At 56.5% G+C, this 18,534-nt stretch overlaps 1 protein-coding gene across 3 annotated transcripts in view; it reads left to right on the forward strand.

Annotated features, from left to right (window-relative positions):
* Window positions 1-18,534, forward strand: part of TSPAN14 (tetraspanin 14) — a 56,905-nt gene that overhangs the window by 35,248 nt on the left and 3,123 nt on the right. For 2 of the 3 annotated variants that reach the window (XM_070433100.1, XM_070433101.1), the window contains exons 3-7: window positions 10,573-10,623; window positions 12,186-12,332; window positions 13,875-14,045; window positions 16,217-16,342; window positions 17,325-17,369. In XM_070433100.1, the coding sequence (XP_070289201.1) occupies window positions 10,573-10,623; window positions 12,186-12,332; window positions 13,875-14,045; window positions 16,217-16,342; window positions 17,325-17,369 (540 nt within the window). The remainder of the gene's footprint in view (window positions 1-10,572; window positions 10,624-12,185; window positions 12,333-13,874; window positions 14,046-16,216; window positions 16,343-17,324; window positions 17,370-18,534) is intronic. The other variant, XM_070433102.1, reaches the window with a different exon arrangement.

Genomic DNA, 18,534 nt, shown 5'->3' on the forward strand with positions numbered 1-18,534 from the left:
GAAATCAATAAAAATATATTTTTAAAAAAAGTTCTGTGGATGGTGGTGGTGGCATAACCCTTTGAATATGCCGAATCCCACCAAGCTGTACACTTAAAAATGGCAATTTGATATTACGCCCACTTACCACAGTTAAAAGTGCTTACACTCTGCCTGGCTTGCCGAGGAAGGGAGGCAGGTGGGCCGGGAGGGGTGGCGGGCGGCCCTTTGCTCACTGGCTCCCCAGAGAACTTCGCTTTCCTGGTCCCCCGGAGTGAGTCCTGTATAGGGGTCATCAGATGGCGTCTGCAGAGCCAGGATGGCTTCCCACCACACACACTGAGGTTAATCGGCACGGGGTCGGGTGGAGGCCTTGCCTGCATCTACTGCAGAGGACTGGTTAAAAGTGAAGAGCTGAGGCCCCTCGTGGGCACACACAGTGCCCTGTCCAGAGAGCAGGGACCCTGCCGTTGCTGCCTCGGTGACTTACAGAGTGCAGGGTCAGCCTCTGAGCCCAGCATGCAGCCTGTTGCTGAGTGAGAGGCGCCTCCCTTCACAGTGACAGGTGCCTCCCGTGAGTATGGTGTCGTACATGTAATTTATGGCCCAAACTGGGAAACCTGAGGTGACGTTGCTAAGAGAAGTTATTAAGAATTTTGCCGGAACAACAGGTGTCCCCAGGACTGTCCCAGGCAGACCAGGATATGTGGTCGCCCCCCGTCCCCCCGCACCCCTCCCCCAGAGGCAAGGCCAGCCTGGTGGGGAAGGACTTAAAAGCGGCTCCCTTCTCCTGCCTGGTCACGGCATCTTTGTGAGTGGAGAGCCTTCTTCTCTTCCTGCGGCCTTTATCTCGCTCATTCTCCCACGGGGGGCAGTCAGTACCTCCTACACTGGGCTGACAGAATTGCCCATGTGTGAGCTGGACCCCGTGTAATGTCAGAGCCCCAGGTCCGAGTGCAGATGTTCCTCCCCTTCCATCTTTGGGTAACTGATGCCGTCAGAAAGCGAAAGGCTAGTGTTTTTTCATGTAGCGTCTTTTCATTTTCACTGCTGAGAAGAAGTGGTTCCGTTTTCTCTTCAAGTTTTATTTCATAAACGTTTGCAATTGCATGGAAACTCTGCACGAGACGCCCCAGCTGCACCGCATTCCCTCCTCGTGCTCCACGTTCCCTCCTCGAGCTCCGCTCTCCTGCCTCATCACCAGGGTCATCCGGTGGCCCGTCCTCGCAGCCTTGAGGCCTGCGCTTTCATGCGCACATCCCCACACATAGCTCATCCAGGTGGCTGCAGTTTTCCTGAGTGTACTTTTGGAAATTCCTGTATTGGGCATTTAGGTTGTTTCCATTTCTTTTACGATCCCAGATAAGGACGCAGTGGTTGGTTTTGTGTAATACAGATTCTTCTGTGTGGGGGAGGACAGGGATGATTTGCTGGAGTCGAGTCCCGGGAGGGAGATTAAATGGGTCAGAAGGTGTGTTCGTTGTTCCGATGGCCTGACATGTTTATGTAGTCCAAATTGCTTCTCCAGAAGGGCTGTCCCAGTTCCTAAGAAAGAGATCAGCTAATCACACAGGTGTGCGTGTTTCTCCAACGCTTGCCAAGGCAGATGTCAAGTCAGGGGTCACTTAATCTGAGGCTCTCCTGGCTACTTGCTGCCTGCGGAGCTGGCCTGCAGGGCCTGGGTGCTCGGAAGCTGATCCCCGGGGCGGTGGGGGGGGGTTTCTGAGGTGCACTGCTCTGCGCCGGGCACCTGTGACCGTTCTGGCTCACAGGTACTCTCAGGTCTGTGACTGGAGTGCGTGTGGCTCAGCATCTCTGCCAGCACCTACTCAACTCAGCACGGCCCGGCTGCTGGAGCCACTTGTCTTCTGCGTGGGAGTCTCATTCCCATCTTGTTCGTACCTTTTCCCCCAGAAATGCTTTTTGAAAATAACACCCCTGTTGAGGTGTAAATGAGACAATAACATTTAGCCATTTCAAGTGTACAGGTGGATGTGTTGACAACTGGGTGCCCATGGAACCACCATCATCACCCAGTGAAGACAGAAAACATGTCCCCCACTTCGGAAGCTGCCCTGTGCCCTCTGTAGCTGGCCCCCCTTCTGCAGGCAGCTGCCCGCCCGCCTCCTGCCACCGTAAAGCAGGTTTGACTCGGGGATCTGACTTCTCTAGGTTTTTCTCTGTTTTTTTCTTTTTTAACTTCATTGATTTCTTTTGAAATAAAAAAAAATTGTTTTTATTGATTCTCTCATTTTTATTATCTCCTTTCTTCTACTTTGGAATTATTTTGCTGTTTTTCTAGCATCTAAGGTAGAAGATTCAGTCATTGATTATAAATCTTTTTTCTCTAGTATCTAAAGTATTTTATGTATATGCTTTCTGCATCCCATTTTGATATATTTTCATTTCAGTAGTTAAAATATACTTACATAATCTGTATGTAATGTGTCTTTTCTTTCCTCCTTTGGCTCACTTCAAGAGTTTGACTTTATTCTATTTCTTTCTTTCTTTTTTTTTTTTTCCAGAGAGGGGTAGGACATGGGAGAGAGAGAGATAGAAACATCAATGATGAAAGAGAATCATTGATCAGCTTCCTCCTCTATGCCCTCTACTGGGATTGAGCCTGCACCCTGGGTATGTGCCCTGACCAGGATCCAACCTGTGACCTCCTGATGCATGGGATGATGCTCAACCAACTGAGCCACACTGGCTGGGCTTTATTCTATTTCTAATAGTTTCATTTGGGTCTTTTTTTATATTTTCTACTAGAGGCCCAGTGCACAGATTCGTGCACAGGTGGGATCCCTTGGCCTGGCCTGTGGGGATCGGGCAGAAACCGGCTCTCCGACATCCCCCGAGGGGTACCGGATTGTGAGAGGGCGGTTCTCGGGTGATGCACCCCGGAATCGGGCTCCCTCCTCTCTTGTTCCAGGTGCATCATCTGAGAACCGCAGCTGCCAAGTCACCGCAGCTCGGCAGCTCCTGTGTTGAGTGTCTGTCCCCTGGTGGTCATTGCACATCATAGCTACCGGTCAGATGTTCGAATGGTCAGATGGTCGCTTAGGCTTTTATATATATATAGATTTCTCTCTTCATTCTGTTTATTTTTTCCTTTAAATCCCTGAGGCTATTTACCATATCTGTTTTAGAATCTTTGCTAATTCAATTATCTGTCATACCTGTCTTTTTCTAGTTACTGGTCCCCCCCGTTATTATAGGTCACATTCCCCCCCCCCCCCTTTTTGCCTCGCTGGTAACTTTGACTAGATGCTGTGTACAGCTCGTCCACCTAAGTATTCTTCTTGTCTTGTTCAGCTTGGGCTGACATAACAGGGTACCCGAGGCAGGTTGCCCTAACAGGAACTTATTTTCTCACAGTTCTGGAGGCTGCAGGTCTGAGGTGAGGGTGCCAGCATGGGCACATCTGGTGAGAACTCTTTTCCTGGCTTGCAGACAGCTGTCTTCTGGCTGTGTCCTCACATGTCAGAGAGAGTGCTCTGGTTCCTCTTCCTCCTACGGGACACTAGTCATGGAGGCCTCACCCTCTGACCTCCTCTAGCCCTAATCACTTCCCCAAAACCCCACCTCCAAATGCCATCCCAGTGGTTAGGGCTTCAACTTGTGGATTTGAAATGGGAGCACCACAAACATCCAATTCCATTCATAGCACTTCCTTACCAGTATTATATCCTTTTAGTCTGCCACCTTTTATTAACTATTGTGTGTAAGATTCATTCATGCCATTGTGTGTAGTTGCAGCATTCGTGTTCATCGTTGTGTAACGTTCTGTTGTGGAAATGTACCATTTGGGTTATTTACAGTTTTAGGCTATGAAGTCGGGTTGGAGTGATATGAAGACATACCAGGGTTGTGGACCTGAACTGGAGGGATGCTCCCGGGGCCCACATGGCCGAGCTGAAGGAAATCCTGTTTTGTCTCCAGCTCCAGTTGGTGTCGGTGTGATAGCCGAGGGCAGGACACACCTGGCTCTCGGCCTGCTGTGCACACACAGCTTCACTGGGACACAGCCCTGCTGTGCGTTTGCGTTTCATCTGTGGCCGCTTTCCTGCTCCCACGGCGGAGCTGAGGACTTGAAACAGTAGGCAAAGCTGCAAGTGTTCACTCCCTGGCTCATACAAGTGTGGACCCTGGCTCAGGGTCTTGGTTTTCCGCCCACTGTGGGTCACTGAGCTGTGCCAGCGATGGCAGGGGCTGGGTGGGGTGGCTGGGTTGGGGTTCCTCCTCTCAGTTGCTTGAGGAGCTGCTTGTCACCTCCCCTAGATAAGCCTGTCTTCCTTCCTTCCTTCCTTCCTTTCAAAGGCTTTGACGCAGTCAGATTCCTGGGCGGGGCTTGGAGGCGGTGGGCTCTGTTATCAGGGAAGGCAGAGGCGTCTGTAGAAGCTCCCCTGTCCGAACGCCGGGGAGTCCTGCTTCTCGGGCTGTGCTGGGCAGGGCACAGGCGCTGCTTGCCCAGCACCGCCCTTCCGGCGGGAGGAAGGCCGCTGGGTGACCCTGTGCGAGGCACCGTCCTGGCCTGGCCCCGCTTCTTTCTCCCCAGTGAGGAAGCTGGGCCCCAGCGTCCCTTCCGGCTTCCAGAGTCCCACTGGGAAGTGGCTTGGTTTAGACTACTTTAATGTGGGACCATTTTGAAAGGAACGTTCCCTGCTCTGTGTAGGGTTCAGAGTGGCCACAGTCCTGAGGGCAAGGCCTTCTGACCCCGCAGACACCCTGGTGTTCCCCCTGCCCACTGGGTCTCTGGGCCAGGCTAGGTGTGGGCTCGCCTCTCTGGCGTCCTTTCTGGCAAGTATTTGATTGTTGGCTTTTCAAGTGGCCACAAGCATGTCTGGTGTTCTCCCAACTCCCCGGGCCTGGAGTCAGGGTTCCCCATCTGTAGCTGCCAGAGCCATGGGCTCCACCCGCCCGATTTGGGGTGACAGTTTAGACAGCAAGAGGTGCGTATGCTGTTGGCGATCACTGGCCAGTTGGCGATCACTGGCCGTCGCCGCTGGATTTTGCGGATTGACAAACTGAGGCCCAAGGCAGGGGTGGCTTGCTCAAGGTCACGGTGAGTTAGCGACAGAGGTGACTGTGCTAGCTTCTCCCCCCCACCCTTTCCTTCCCATCAGTCTTTCCTGTCCCCCTTGGAAAGCCCCCAGAAAGCTGTTCCCCTCAACTCTGATGTGCTGTTGTCTCCAGAGACCTAAGAAACAGATGCCTCTGGAAGGAAGGTCCTTATCTTAGGACGAAGCCTAGTGCGGGGAGTTTTTCTGGCGGGGATGGGGAGTGGGGAGGGCGCGGCAAGTAGTGTTTCCCGTCCAGCCCATGCTGGTGGAGTCTGCCCCTCCATGCCTGTGCTCTGTCCCCCCAGGAGGCCGGGCCGCTCAGAATGGCACTGTGCCCCAGGCTTACGTACATCACCTATGACACTTCCCTCTCAGTCCTACTGCCCTCCTGTGACCCAGGGAGGGAAACAGGCCTAGGGAGGTCCCCCAACTCGCGCAGGTCCCCACACAGGTCCTGTCTCTAGGAAGCTGCAGGGTGGAGGGCGGAGCCGGGACCCCTGCCCTGTGCTATGCTTGTTCGTCCAGCCTTTTCTTTCTTGGGGGTGCTTCTGTTTTTTTCGAGGCTCCCCCAGGCGGCCCAGGGGAAGGGAAGGGCTTTGTGAGTGTCAGCTTCCCGCCAGAGGCCGCAGGGCAGCCCGAGGTGTTGGGCTATTGCTGGTGGGTTGTCTCCCACGTGTTGAGCAAAGCCTTCTGGGCCCACAGGAGTGGCCTAAGTATGTTCACACACTGGAATGACATTTCGCAAGGAGCCTGGCCACTAAACTGCCAGTGGAGAGGGGCTGTTTTGACACCCGTGGTTTCGTGGTTTCGGGACCTCCTGCCGTCCAGCAGGCCCGGCCGGGGTGGGAGCCTCTGGGGTAAAGCCCCCCAGTGCGCTCACGGGCGAGGGGGTTCTGTGCAGCCCCATGACCAGGCAGGGCGGGACCATCCTCCCCCTTCCTTCCCAGGCTCCTTCGTCTGAGGTGGGAAGGCTGATGCAGGATCTTTACAGGGGCACCCCCTCTCCCTCCCAGGAGGCCACCTGCCCTGGTTGGGACTCAGCGATCCCCACCACCTGGCGGACAGTGGGGGGCCTTGGCTTTAGAGTCGCACAGCTCAGAAGCCCCTTCTGAGAAACGTCCTCACCTCTGGCCCCTTGACCGGCCCCTCCTCCTGGCCAGGGAGATAAGGGAGGTCAGGAACTCAGGTTTGGTCTTACCTCATGGCCACCAGCCAGCCAGCCAGCCAGGTGACTTTGGACAAATAACCAAGTTGTTCTATATCTGTTTTCCTGTTTGAAAAATGGGGGTAACAGTGCCCGTGTGATGGGTATGAAAGGGCCTCTTCGGGGTGTTCAGTGATTAACACGGGGCCTGGCGCTCAGGGAAGGCTGGTACTACTTGCCACTGTGCCACTGCGGTGACGTCCCCGCGGCCTCCCTTCGGGCTGGGGGAGCTGGGCCTCAGTCTCTGGGAGGGAACTGCCTCAGGGTTTAGAAGAGAGACTAGGAAGGCTACTCCCAAGCCGGTCGGCCGGCTGAACCGTCTCCCGGTGAGGATGGCCCAGCCCCACCGACGGTCGGTGCGAGAGTTCACGGCGAACCGGGCGATGCTGGCGGTCCTGGCTGGTCACCGGGCTGCCCCGTGAGCTTCCAGACAGGCCACTTCCCCTGTCTGATCCTTCCTCAGTCAACTCGTCTCTAAAACAAGTGCTGGGCCCAGACTTTCTGCCGGGTCAGCATCATTAAACCCAAGGTCTGACATGTGACCCCTGGTTCCTGTCTTTCCTGGTGCAAGTTAACTTGAGTCCTTCCTTTAAAGAAGGAAGGAAGTGCGAGCCCTTCGTCTGGGAGCGCAGCCCTTGTGAGAAGAGAACTGTGCCCAGTGGCGGGGAGCAGGCAGCTCACCGGGGCCCAGTGAGGGGTGGTAGGGGGTGGGCTTTCCTCACCGTCCCCCATGGTGCCAGGCAGTGGGCCCGCTGCCGTGGAGTGCAGCTTGGTGGGCTGGGATGCTTGCTGGGGCCACTGGAGGGGGTTGGGATGACAGCCTCCAGGCCTATCCTGCTCTGACCCTAATGTCCCCGGGGGGGCCTGGCCTTGGACCTGGCCAGCCTGGCCTTGCTTGGCCCGCTCTTGCTTTGAGTGCATTTGGACTGAGACCCGGGAGAGCGCTGGGAGGCGAGCAGGCAGGACCACGGGCAGGACTGCTCCCTTTGGAGGCTCTGGCGACTCACGCGCTCACGCCTGCTCTATACCTACAAGGGCCAAGTCCTCGCCAAGTTCTTGGGGTACAACCCTGAACAAGACCGAAAACCTCTCTGCCTTCAGAGAGCTTAAACCGGAGAGACACTGGACAGGTAGCTCGTGTGACCTTGGCTGACGGCCGGAGGAAAAGCAGGCACGGGAGGTGGTCAGGATGAAGGTGGGGGCTTGTCCACCTGGGACAGGACAGGAGGCACCTGAGGAGGTGGACTGTGAAGAGCCTGGAATGAACGGAGGGACGGAGCCAGGAAGGGAGAGGGAGGAAGGACATTCTAGGCCAGTGATGGTGAACCTTTTGAGCTCGGCGTGTCAGCATTTTGAAAAACCCTAACGTAACTCTGGTGCCGTGTCACATATAGAAATTTTTTGATATTTGCAACCATAGTAAAACAAAGATTTATACTTTTGATATTTATTTTATATATTTAAATGCCATTTAACAAAGAAAAATCAACCAAAAAAATGAGTTCGCGTGTCACCTCTGACACGCGTGTCAAAGGTTCGCCATCACTGTTCTAGGCCAAGGGAACGGTGTCACGGCTGTGAGATAGGCTGTGTTTGCTGCGTTCAGAACTGGTACCAGTGCCAGCATGGCCTGGTGTGGGGTTGGGGAGGGGAGACGGGCAGGAGGTGATGGTGGAGGCCTGGCCGTTTTGGTCCTTGTGGGCTGTGGCAAGGAGTTTGAATTTTATTCTGAGTTCAAGGAAGTCATTGCAGGGTAGGGAGTCGTGTGTTCGGTGTTTTTAAAAGATCATTGCTGTTGCTTGGGGACCTGTGAGGAGGCGCCGAGGGGGTGGACATGGACAGGTGGCAGCAGGGGCAGGGGGAGAACTGGCCACAAGTTTTGGAGGGAGAACCAGCAGAGGGTCTGGTAGGGGGAACTTGGAGTTGGAGGGAAAGAGAGGCATCAAGCATGCGGTCAAGGCTTTCTGTCTTAAGCGAGTGAGTAGGTGCCATAATGTAACGAGGGTGGAGTTGGAGAGGAGCTGGTTGGGGGAGGGTGGGGGGGGCAAGGTCCAGTTGAGGGCACGTGCAGATTGAAGAGTCCTTCGATCGCTCAGGTGACGAGTCAAGTAGATGCTGAGTGTTTGACTTGGAGCAGCTGTGGCTGGAGACGGGTGTGTGGTCAGCAGCGTGCAGCAGGGGTCCTCAAACTACAGCCCGCGGGCCACATGCAAATACAAATATTGTATTTGTTCCCGTTTTGTTTTTTTTACTTCAAAATAAGATATGTGCAGTGTGCTTAGGAATTTGTTCATAGTTTTTTTTTAAACTATAGTCCGGCCCTCCAACGGTCTGAGGGACAGTGAGCTGGCCCCCTGTTTAAAAAGTTTGAGGACCCCTGGTGTGCAATGTAGATGGGATCGAAAGCCTGTGAACTGTCATTGAGAGAGCTCGGCGGTGGGGTAGGCCTGAGTGTGAGGCTCACCAGCATTTAGAGAGCTCTGAGGAGGAGGAGGAGGAGGAAGGGGAGGAGGAGGAGGAAGGGGAGGAGGAGGAGGAGGAGGAAGAGGGGGAGGAGTGGTGACAGGGTGTGTGGACAACGACGCCTGTGAATGTGTTCCTCGTGCCCAAAGCTGAGTGGTCTGTGGAGAAGGGAATGACCAGCTCTTCGGAGCCCAGATGAGCCGAGAAGAAAGCCTCCACCTCCAGCTTTGAAGAGGGAGTGAGACAGCCAGGACTCGGGGATGGTGGGAGGGAAGCCTCCGGGATCCAGTGGGCAGTGACGGCTCACCTTCAGGCTCGCTTACCACCTGGGACACTGGGGAGAGGAGGAGGTTGTGCCCTCCTACCCCACGGTTGGCATTCTGCTTGGCCCGTGCTCCCCTTAGTAAAATAGAGGGATCGGTCCCCCCAGGGCTTCTTCAGTTGGGGTCCGCAGGCTGTGAGGGAACCAGCAGTGAGAAGTCAGCCCTCAGAAGTTCCCTCCGAATAGTGGGCATGCCCATGTTTTCTGAAATTGGCTGCAGAAGAGGGTAAGAACGCCCAGGGCTTGCTTTCCAGGTTCTTCTCTTCCCGTCCGCAGGCTGGCGGTGGGCTGCACAGGCAGGGACGTCCTGAAGCTGGAGAATCCATGTGGGAGAGGTGAGAGCCATGGAGACACCGGCTCTGCTCTTTCCCACGAGGACCTGATAAATGGCAGCTAGTGCCTGCTCGGTGTAAGGGAGTGAGACGGGAGGCTGATGATCTGCAGACCAGGAGGTGTTTGTTTCATGTGGGAAAATCCTCCCAGTTCGGGAATCTGTGTGGTGTTTGGGGGGTGGGGGTGCACTTGAGGCAGCCTAATCCCATTTGGTTCCTGCGGGTGGCAGGTCAGGGATGGGCCTGCTGCTTTTCTGGGGTGGGCACGTTGCTTAGCTCAGGCCTATTTTAATTTAGTAACGAAGGACCCGGCATATCCCAAGCACACGTGTGCCCCGGGGGTGGGGTGGGGGGCAGGCTCTGCAGCTGCTCGAGTCTGTCCAGGCCTGAGGCCTGAGGCGGGCGGCGGGGTGGGGCGGGGCGGTGCCGGGCTGTGCAGTGCCTCCACTGCACGGAGCCTATGGAGGCACCTGGGCGATGTCGTAGACACAGACCACACTGAGACGGGGTGCTTGTGGAATGGGACAGTGGCCGTGGCCTGCCAGTGTCGTAGACACAGACCGCACTGAGATGGGGTGCTTGTGGAATGGGGAGAGCAGCCATGGCCTGCCAGTGTCGTAGACACAGACCGCACTGAGATGGGGTGCTTGTGGAATGGGACAGTGGCCGTGGCCTGCGGGTGTTATAGACACAGACCACACTGAGACGGGGTGTTTGTGGAATGGGACAGCGGCCGTGGCCTGTGGGTGTCATAGACAGACCGCACTGAGACGGGGTGCTTGTGGAATGGGACAGTGGCCGTGGCCTCCCAGTGTCGTAGACAGACCGCACTGAGACGGGGTGCTTGTGGAATGGGACAGTGGCCGTGGCCTGTGGGCTCTGACTCCGGCGTCTTGGCAGGGCAGTGTGTTCTGGGGGCCTCTGCCTGCAAGTGGAGCTGGGGGGCTGAGGAGTTTGTTTAAATGCTCAGGGAAGGTAGGTGTGGGTCATCCAGAGCCTTGCTGGCGCCTTGTTCCGGGGTCCAGACCCTGTCATCTGCAGGGCCCAGGGGCTGCCGGCCCTGATCCGCCAGGATGGACATGAGCCATTGCCCCTCTCCTGCTGGCCGTGTGGATCCTTCTCTGAGAAGCACGTTCATGGTGCTGGCTTCCAGCCTAACTCTCTCTCTCTCTCTCTCTTTCTCTCTCCCCCCCTCCCTCCTCTACTCAGTTGGCTGGAGTTGCCTTCCTCGGAGCTGGACTGTGGGCATGGAGCGAAAAGGTAAGTAGCTGTCACTAGGACCCTGAGCATCGGACAGCCAGAGCCAGGTTGGTTCAGCGTTCACGGTCCCTTCCTCCCTGACAGGCGTTTCTGTGCCAGGTCGTGATTTGCAGTCATTCATTTTTCCTGAGCCAGTTCTTGGAAACAGTTAGTGAACTTAGAAAACCGCTTCCTCGCTAGGGCCGGGCTGCCGGGTATTGAGCTCTGAGTGTGGAGCCCTCTTTCCTGTTCCTGAAGCTCCAGGTCGCCCTGGGCTGGTTGGCAGCTGTGTCCGGGGCAGGTCCGTGCCTCTGGGAACAGGAGGGTCCCTGTGTTTATTCCTGAAGCTCTGTCCAGGGAGCAGGGCTCTGTTATAGGCCCCGTGGGCAGGGGCAGGTCCTGTGCCCTGTGCACCTCCTTGCCCAGCCCATAGAGGAAGGTGAGGAAAGAGACAGGCTCTTACTATCCAGGACAAAGGACAGTGGGAGCTCTGGGGAGGGTACTAGAGGCAGTGCGTGCCTTTTGCTCTGTGGGTGGGTGGGTACTGGGGAGGTGGTGAGGGCTGAACAAGGCCCAGCAGGCCAGGCCAGCAACAGTGGGAACTTAAGGTTTCACCTCGAGCCTCGGGCCCAGGGCTCTCTTTCTTCAGTGGAGCCTCCAGAAGGAGAAGGGAGGATGGGAGGGCTTTCTTGCCTTAGGAACTGGATAAGGCCTGCCGTTGGGTTTGGGCACCTACAGGGTGGCCTGTGAACCCCTAAAGGGCAGGAGCTGAAGTGCACTGTCCCTCTGTCCTAGTGACCTGGAAACAGGTGCAAGTCATAGCCCATAGCGCCACCGTGTGGCCACCTCTGGAATAGCAGCAGCTCAACCCGCAGGGCCTGGTTACCCAGCTGCCTAGTTCCCCGGGTGGCCTGGTCTGGCTGCTGTTTTCTCCTTCCTCCTTTGAATCCCATAGAATTGCTGTGTCCATTTTGGTTGCCAGTAATCACATGTGACTATTTATATTTAAGTTAGTTATAATGAAATACACATTGAAATTCATTTCTTCAGTTCCCCTGGCCACATTCAGGTGCTCAGTAGCACACGTGGCCGGTGCTGCCATTTGGACACTGCAGGTTTGGTGCCACCGTTGCCACGAAGTTTCATGGGCAGCTGCCTCCTGGCCTTGTTTCCACGGGGGCGCTCACACCGAGGCCACTTTCCTCTCAGGATAGTGGGTTCTCCGTCAGTTGAGTGCAGCCAGTGGCCAGATGTCTGGAGGCCAGGGCGAGGCTCTGGGACCGGATGCGCTGACCACAGGTCTCAGGGCCCCTCGGGGCTCCCCTCACCCCAGGCCTAGATGGAGACCAGGAAAGCTGCATGTGAAGGGCCGGGGGCTGAGGTGGGCAGGGATCTGCTGGGCAGAGAGGCCTCTCAGGGCAGGAGGCAGGGGCCACACGCTCGCCCGGCTTGCTAATGAGGTGATTGAGCCTTGCAAGGCAGGAGCCTGTCCTCATTCAGGTCTGTACACAGCCCAGCCCTCCACGCCCGACGCCCGGGACTCCCTTTGAGGCTGATCCTGCCCTGCTCTCTGCTTCTTTCAGGGGGTGCTGTCCGACCTCACCAAAGTGACCCGGCTGCATGGAATCGACCCCGTGGTGCTGGTGCTGATGGTGGGCGTGGTCATGTTCACCCTGGGGTTTGCTGGCTGTGTGGGGGCCCTGCGGGAGAACATCTGCCTGCTCAAGTTTGTGAGTGGCCCCAGGGGCGGGTGGGGGACGCGGGGGGGCCTGCTGGGCAGACTTTTTCCTTATCTGGGCGCACTGGTCGCAGCTCTTACAAGCCTCCTTGGGCCCTTTGTGCGCTGCCACCCCAGATGGTAAGATTTCAGCAAACAATCCGCGGAGCAAGCTCCTCATCCCAGGAGAAAGAAGCTGGCCCCTCTGTTCTCAGCTCCCAGGGGACGGAGTCTGCTGCCCACGCCCTCCCCTCCCCTTTTATCTTCCTCCCCAAGTTCTAAAGGAATTGTTTGTTTGCTGCTCACCTTTGCCCTTCCTGGCTGAGATCAGGAGATGTTGTCAGGGACGTTGGGAAATCACTTCCCTCCTCCAGGGTGTATTGCATGTGCTGGCGGAACAAGTCCCCAAGAGTTTAGTTTTATATTTAGATGCTCTTTCATTTTGAAATGCATTCCGTTAAATAGCATCTGATGGGGAAACGACAGAGTTGTGTTTTACAACATTTATTTGTTGAATTCATTAGATCAAGCTTCCTCTTTCCTGAGCTTAACGTAAAAGGCAAAATTTGTGTGGTTTTTCCTAATTTTTAAAAAAAAATATTTTATTGATTTTTTACAGAGAGGAAGGGAGAGGGATAGAGAGTTAGAAACATCGATGAGAGTGAAACATCAATCAGCTGCCTCCTGCACACTCCCCACTGGGGATGTGCCCGCAACCCAGGTACATGCCCTTGACCGGAATCGAACCTGGGACCCTTGAATCCACAGGCCAACGCTCTATTCACTGAACCAAACCAGTCAGGGCTGCTAATTTTTTTTAAATATATTTTTACTGATTTCAGAGAGGAAGGGAGAGGGAGAGAGAGATAGAAACATCAATGATGAGAATCATCGATTGGCTGCCTCCTGCACGCCCCCTACTGGGGATCGAGCCTGCAACCCAAGCATATGCCCTTGACCAGAATCAAACCCACAACCCCTCAGTCCGCAGGCTGACGCTCTACCCACTGAGCCAAGCCGGCTAGGGCTAATTTTTTTTTTCTTTCTTAAAAGCATTATGTTTTGTATCTTGCTTCTGTGTGACTGGAGATTCCATTTTGGGAGGCCTGTGTGCATGTGTGTATGTGAGTGCATGCATGCGTGGTACCCTCTGTTCTAGGCTGCAGTAAGGCCAATGAACAGGTGGGAGGGAGGCATGTGGACCTGCGGCTGTGTGGGCCCTTCCAGAATGTCACCACCACTGTGGACAGGGGCTTTGTGCAGTGGACTGTCATCTACTCCCGACCGAGCAGCGCAGAGCCCTGCCAGGAAACTCACTGTCCTGTGCGAGTTCTGTGCCCTCAGGCAACCTATGTGCCTGTGTGAGCCTCGGCTTCCTTCAGAGGAAATGGCTGACACAGTGGCTCAGAGCTTTCTCACAGTTCTTCCCATGTAGCTCTCCAGCCAGCAGTGCCGTGGTGTGGGGAGGCACGAACTAGTGATGAGGGTCTCTGGGCAGGCGGGTGGGTCCGGCCGAGGTGCAGGGTGGTGACTCCCGCTCTCGTCTGGTCCCCAGTTCTGCGGCACCATCGTGCTCATCTTCTTCCTCGAGCTGGCCGTGGCCGTGCTGGCCTTCTTGTTCCAGGACTGGGTGAGGGACCGGTTCCGCGAGTTCTTCGAGAGCAACATCAAATCCTACCGGGACGACATTGACCTGCAGAACCTCATCGACTCCCTTCAGAAAGCCGTAAGTCTGCTGCGGTGCCCCGGGGGCCGTGCTTTCCGGGCATGCGTCTGTGTGCTCCTCGGGAGCCAGGCTGGGGGAGCCTGGAGCGGGGCCTGGAGGGCCGCCTCACCGCCGGTCCGCTCAGCTCTGCCTGCTCATGGTTGCCGGGCAGTCCAGGCTGGCTCTTCGTGTGCCCTCTCCCCTCTGGTTTGGGCAGGTAAGTCCAGCTGTCCCCGTGGCCAGCGTCCCCCAGGAGCCCAGACCTCTCGATCCCTGGCCACGCAGGTGGCTGCAGTCCCCTGGGCACTGTGGGTACCGAGGGCCAGGGCTTCTCCTCCCCAGACAGGGGACTCACTGTCAGGCTGTTCCTATCCCCTTCCTGTTTGAGAGGCAGAGCTGCCTGGAGGAAGCTGCCTCCGATGGAGAGGGATGCGACCTGGAACAGGTCCGGGGGGTTGCCTCAGCCGCCCCAGGCCGGCCTTTCCCCCACTGGCCTCTGCGCCCCGGGCTGTGCACCTGGAGGCTGGGACGGGGGACCACTCCCCGCCTCACCAGCCTGTGCGGGGCTCCCGCGTGGTCTGTGCTCTGCCAGAAAACCTACTTCTCAGGCACGTTTTGTATGGAACACATTAGTTCTGGGAGGAAAACGAGTTCGGACGCATTAAAAATAACTATGATCTGCTCTTAGTATTTACCTAAACTTGTTTACCCTTATTTCACGGATCTTGGGATATCGCCAAACCCCGGTCACATGACCAGAGAGCCTTCCTGTGTTGTGCAGGGTGACCTGTGTTAGTCTGTGGAAGTCACCTTGCCCCGGCCATTTTCTTTTCTTTCTTTCTTTGTTTATATTTAAACAAAGAAATTGTTTGGCCATGGGTACTGGGGCACGCACCCCGTCTTCCTCTTCCACTGCGAGGTCAGGGAGCCCCAGCCAGGGTGCCTGGAACCTTCTCCCAGGATCCTCAGGCCCAATGATTCAGCCACTTATAAAAAGTTTTGATAAAAATGTACAGCTGTGGGACCTGTTGTTCCTGCATCTTCACCAGCAGCGGGGCCTTCCCACCCTGGTGTTTCTGGTGTAAATGACTAAGCTCTGCGCTTGGAACCGAGTTCACTGAGTCCTGAACTAGGAGCTCCCGCAGGGCTGCCCTGGTCAAGGAGCCATGTTCTCAGTCCCAGCGACAGTGGCCGGGGCACACGCTGGGAGTTGGGAGCTTCCTTGCAGAGTCTGTCCCGTGTTACTCTGTCAGACAAACTGGGATATTAATTGTCCCGGACTTTGCCTTTGGACCACGTCTTCCTCTTGGCCTCGCCCCAGGGTAGCTCACTGGGCCTTTGTTTCCTGGCCGACTTCCCCACATCTTTCTTCTTGTCCTTGGGCAGCAAGCGAAGCCCAAAGGGCAGCTGCTGCCATGGCTGCCTCGACAGGATCATCCCAGCCACTTCCCGAAGCCCCTCACCGCGCCTCCCGCCAGCGCCGCATCCCCTCTCTTCCTTTTCGAGCGAGCTGGTGGCTCCTCCCCCACTGGCCTGAAACATGGTCGTTTCTCCATTGTCTTCCTTTCCTTTTAAAAATAGAATGTCCCTGAGGTTTTCAATGAATCATGGAACTCCTCCTGGTGAATATCACGTGATCGTTAGAGTAGCTGGAGTCAGGGACGTGGGGGTGGGAAGGTGGGCTTTACCTTACGAATAAGAACCCGGAAGCCGGGGGTGTGTGAGCTGTGATCACGGCCACGGCCACCCCTGCCATGGCCACACCCGCAGCAGCTGCCTGCCAGCGTGGGAATTTCTTGGGGAGGGGACATCCCGCCCACGAGGTGTTCCTTGGAGGAAGAGGACCACACCAGGGTGCAGAGGCGCCTCTGAGGACAGCGAGACACCTGCTCTGGGCCGAGGTGGGAAGGGAGGGAACGCTTGAGGTGGAGGGGGCACCGGAGCTGGGCCTCTCTGCGCTGGGCCACGGCGGGGCACATGGAGCCAGCCTGTGGGATCCAGCGTGTGGCCGCAGTTTCCTTTGTAAAGGGCCGCCTGGCATGTCGCTCAGCATCTCTGCGCTGGTGACGTCCGGGGGCTGGCCCTCAGAGTGACAGGTAGAGGCGCACTTAGCCCCGCGTTGCTGAGACCGACCCTGTGCTGGCGGCCACAGCCCTGGCCCGGAGCCCTCATGGCCTGTCTTTGTGCTGCAGAACCAGTGCTGTGGGGCATACGGCCCCGAAGACTGGGACCTCAACGTCTACTTCAACTGCAGCGGTGCCAGCTACAGCCGTGAGAAGTGTGGCGTCCCCTTCTCCTGCTGCGTGCCGGACCCCGCGGTGAGTGGGCCGCGTGCTCTGGGCTGCGGCTCCCCTGCAGATGGACGAGTGCAAGGCTCGCTCTCTGTGCACGGATAAATTCCGGAACTTTCCTGCACGCCCACCCCGGCTCCAGGGTTCTGGGTGAAGCAGGAGAAAACCAGTATTGTTCTCCCTGAAGGCTCTGACCTGGGTGCCTGGGCATGATGTTCTGAGTGTATCCAACCTGGTCCGCCCTCTTCCCTCTCCCTCTACAGAGAGAACGCTCAGTTCTCAGATAAAGCCGCTCAGTTCTTAGAGAAAGCTCACAGGCGCATTCTGCTCTGTTGTTTCTTATTCACCTGCTTTCATGCCCAGCCCACAGCCCAGCCCTTGGGTGTCAGAAACCTGGGAAGGAGCAGGGAGTGTCTGCCAGGCTGAGCCTGAGCGGGACTGAGCCCTTCACAGAACGAGGTTGTCACCACGGGCCTGGTGCGGCTCCAGGGCCTGGCCGCCGGACATCCTCCCTGCTGAAGGGCCAGGTTCCCAGCACAGGGAGGGGCGAGCTGACCGGTGGGCAGGCCTGGCCTGCCGCCTGCTTTTGTGTGACCTTCAAGCCAAGAATGATTCAGCCACTTATAAATGGTTGAAAATTTTAAAAAGGATAATATTCTGTGACACGTGAAAATTGTATGAAATTCAAATGTCAGTGTCCATGCTCCAAGTTCGATTGAGCTGTAGTGGCGCCCGTCGCCTTTATGTTGGCACCGGCTGCTTTCCTGCCACGTGGTCTCGGCTGCACGGCTGCCACAGGGGAGCCAGGGTGCGGACCGTGTAGCCCTTCGCACGGGAGGTTGGCCCGCCCTTCCCAGCAGGAGAGGCTGGTCCCAGCAGGAGAGGCTGGTCGGCAGCCATGCTGGGATGTGTAAGGGATTTGCTGTGTTTGGCTGTGACTCTTCCAGAACCTCTACCACCAGCTTCTCAAGGGAACAAGAATGACCGATGTTTTCTGCTTTTCTTGCAGCAAAAAGTGTTGAACACACAGTGTGGCTATGATGTCAGGACTCAGGTGAGAGCCCAGATAACTGTGCGTTCTTCTGGTTTGCTCCCCATGGTGCAGCTTCCTGACGTAGCAGGTGCAATTGGAGAGGGAGGACGAGGGAGAGGGGCGCGGTGGCTGGCACACACGCCCTGAGGGGCGGCGGGGCTCCCGGAGCAGCATGGCTGTGTTTTCAAGCCCCGTGAGCTGTCATCACAGAACCTCGCAGTTGCTACATTAGTGGAAAGAGAGCAAACAAAAGTTTGGGGACAAAGACTACATCTCAAAAGAGATTTCTTGGGGCCCCAGGGTGTCTGTTATTGAGGGGTTCAGGATGCAGCTGCAGGAGCTGGAGGCGCGTCAGTCCTCGGGGCTTTCTGCAGGCCACAGGGCGTGTGCGCCTGGCTGTAAGGAAGTGAGTCCCACGCCAGCCCTTGCTGCGGTGGCCTTTGGTGACGGGAGTGACGGCCCTGTTGGCCATGGGTACTGGAGCGCGCACCCCGGTTCGAGAGCCTGAACCCTTCTGCACTGACCTCCCCTTCACAGAGACGGGCCCGTACCGACAGCAGCTTCCAGTTAGGAATTCAGTGGCGTTAGGTGCCACTGGCGTTAGGTGCTCGGGCTGCCAGACCACAGCAGCGCAGGCTCCGTGGCTTCCAAAGCGCATTGATTTTCTCAGTGCTGTGGCGGTTAGAGGTCCAAGACCAAGGGCTGTGTCTTCGGAGGCCGTCTGCTCCTCCCCGAGTCCTCGCCTGGTCTTCCCTCTGTGTCTTGGTGTCTTGATGTCCGTTTCTTCAGGACACAGTCATATTGGATTAGGACCCTCTCTAGTGACTTCATTTTAGTAGATCTGCCTCTTTAAACACCCTCTTCAACTACAGTCACATTCTGAGAGTTAGGACTTTAACATGAACTGTAGGGGGACACAGTTCGGCCCCTAATATCACTAAAATGAGTGAGTGTTCCATCAGTGTTGCCACAGTGGAGGCTGATGGGTGAGGGCAGGGCTGCTTGCTGCATGAGGAGGGGGTGTGGGGTGAGGGAGGTGGGGGTGAGTGAGGGCGAGTGAGGACAGGTAGGGGCGGGGTGTGCATGCTCTGCTGAGATCCCCGTGTGCTTGCCGAGCCTCCACTAGGGCTTGGGACCAGCACAGTCAGAATTGGGGGCAACCTTGGTTTTATGATGGACTCCAGGG

Source organism: Myotis yumanensis, unplaced genomic scaffold (genome assembly GCF_028538775.1).
Source record: "Myotis yumanensis isolate MYYU_CA2020_CCGP unplaced genomic scaffold, mMyoYum1.0.hap1 SCAF_13, whole genome shotgun sequence".
NCBI lineage: Eukaryota > Metazoa > Chordata > Mammalia > Chiroptera > Vespertilionidae > Myotis > Myotis yumanensis.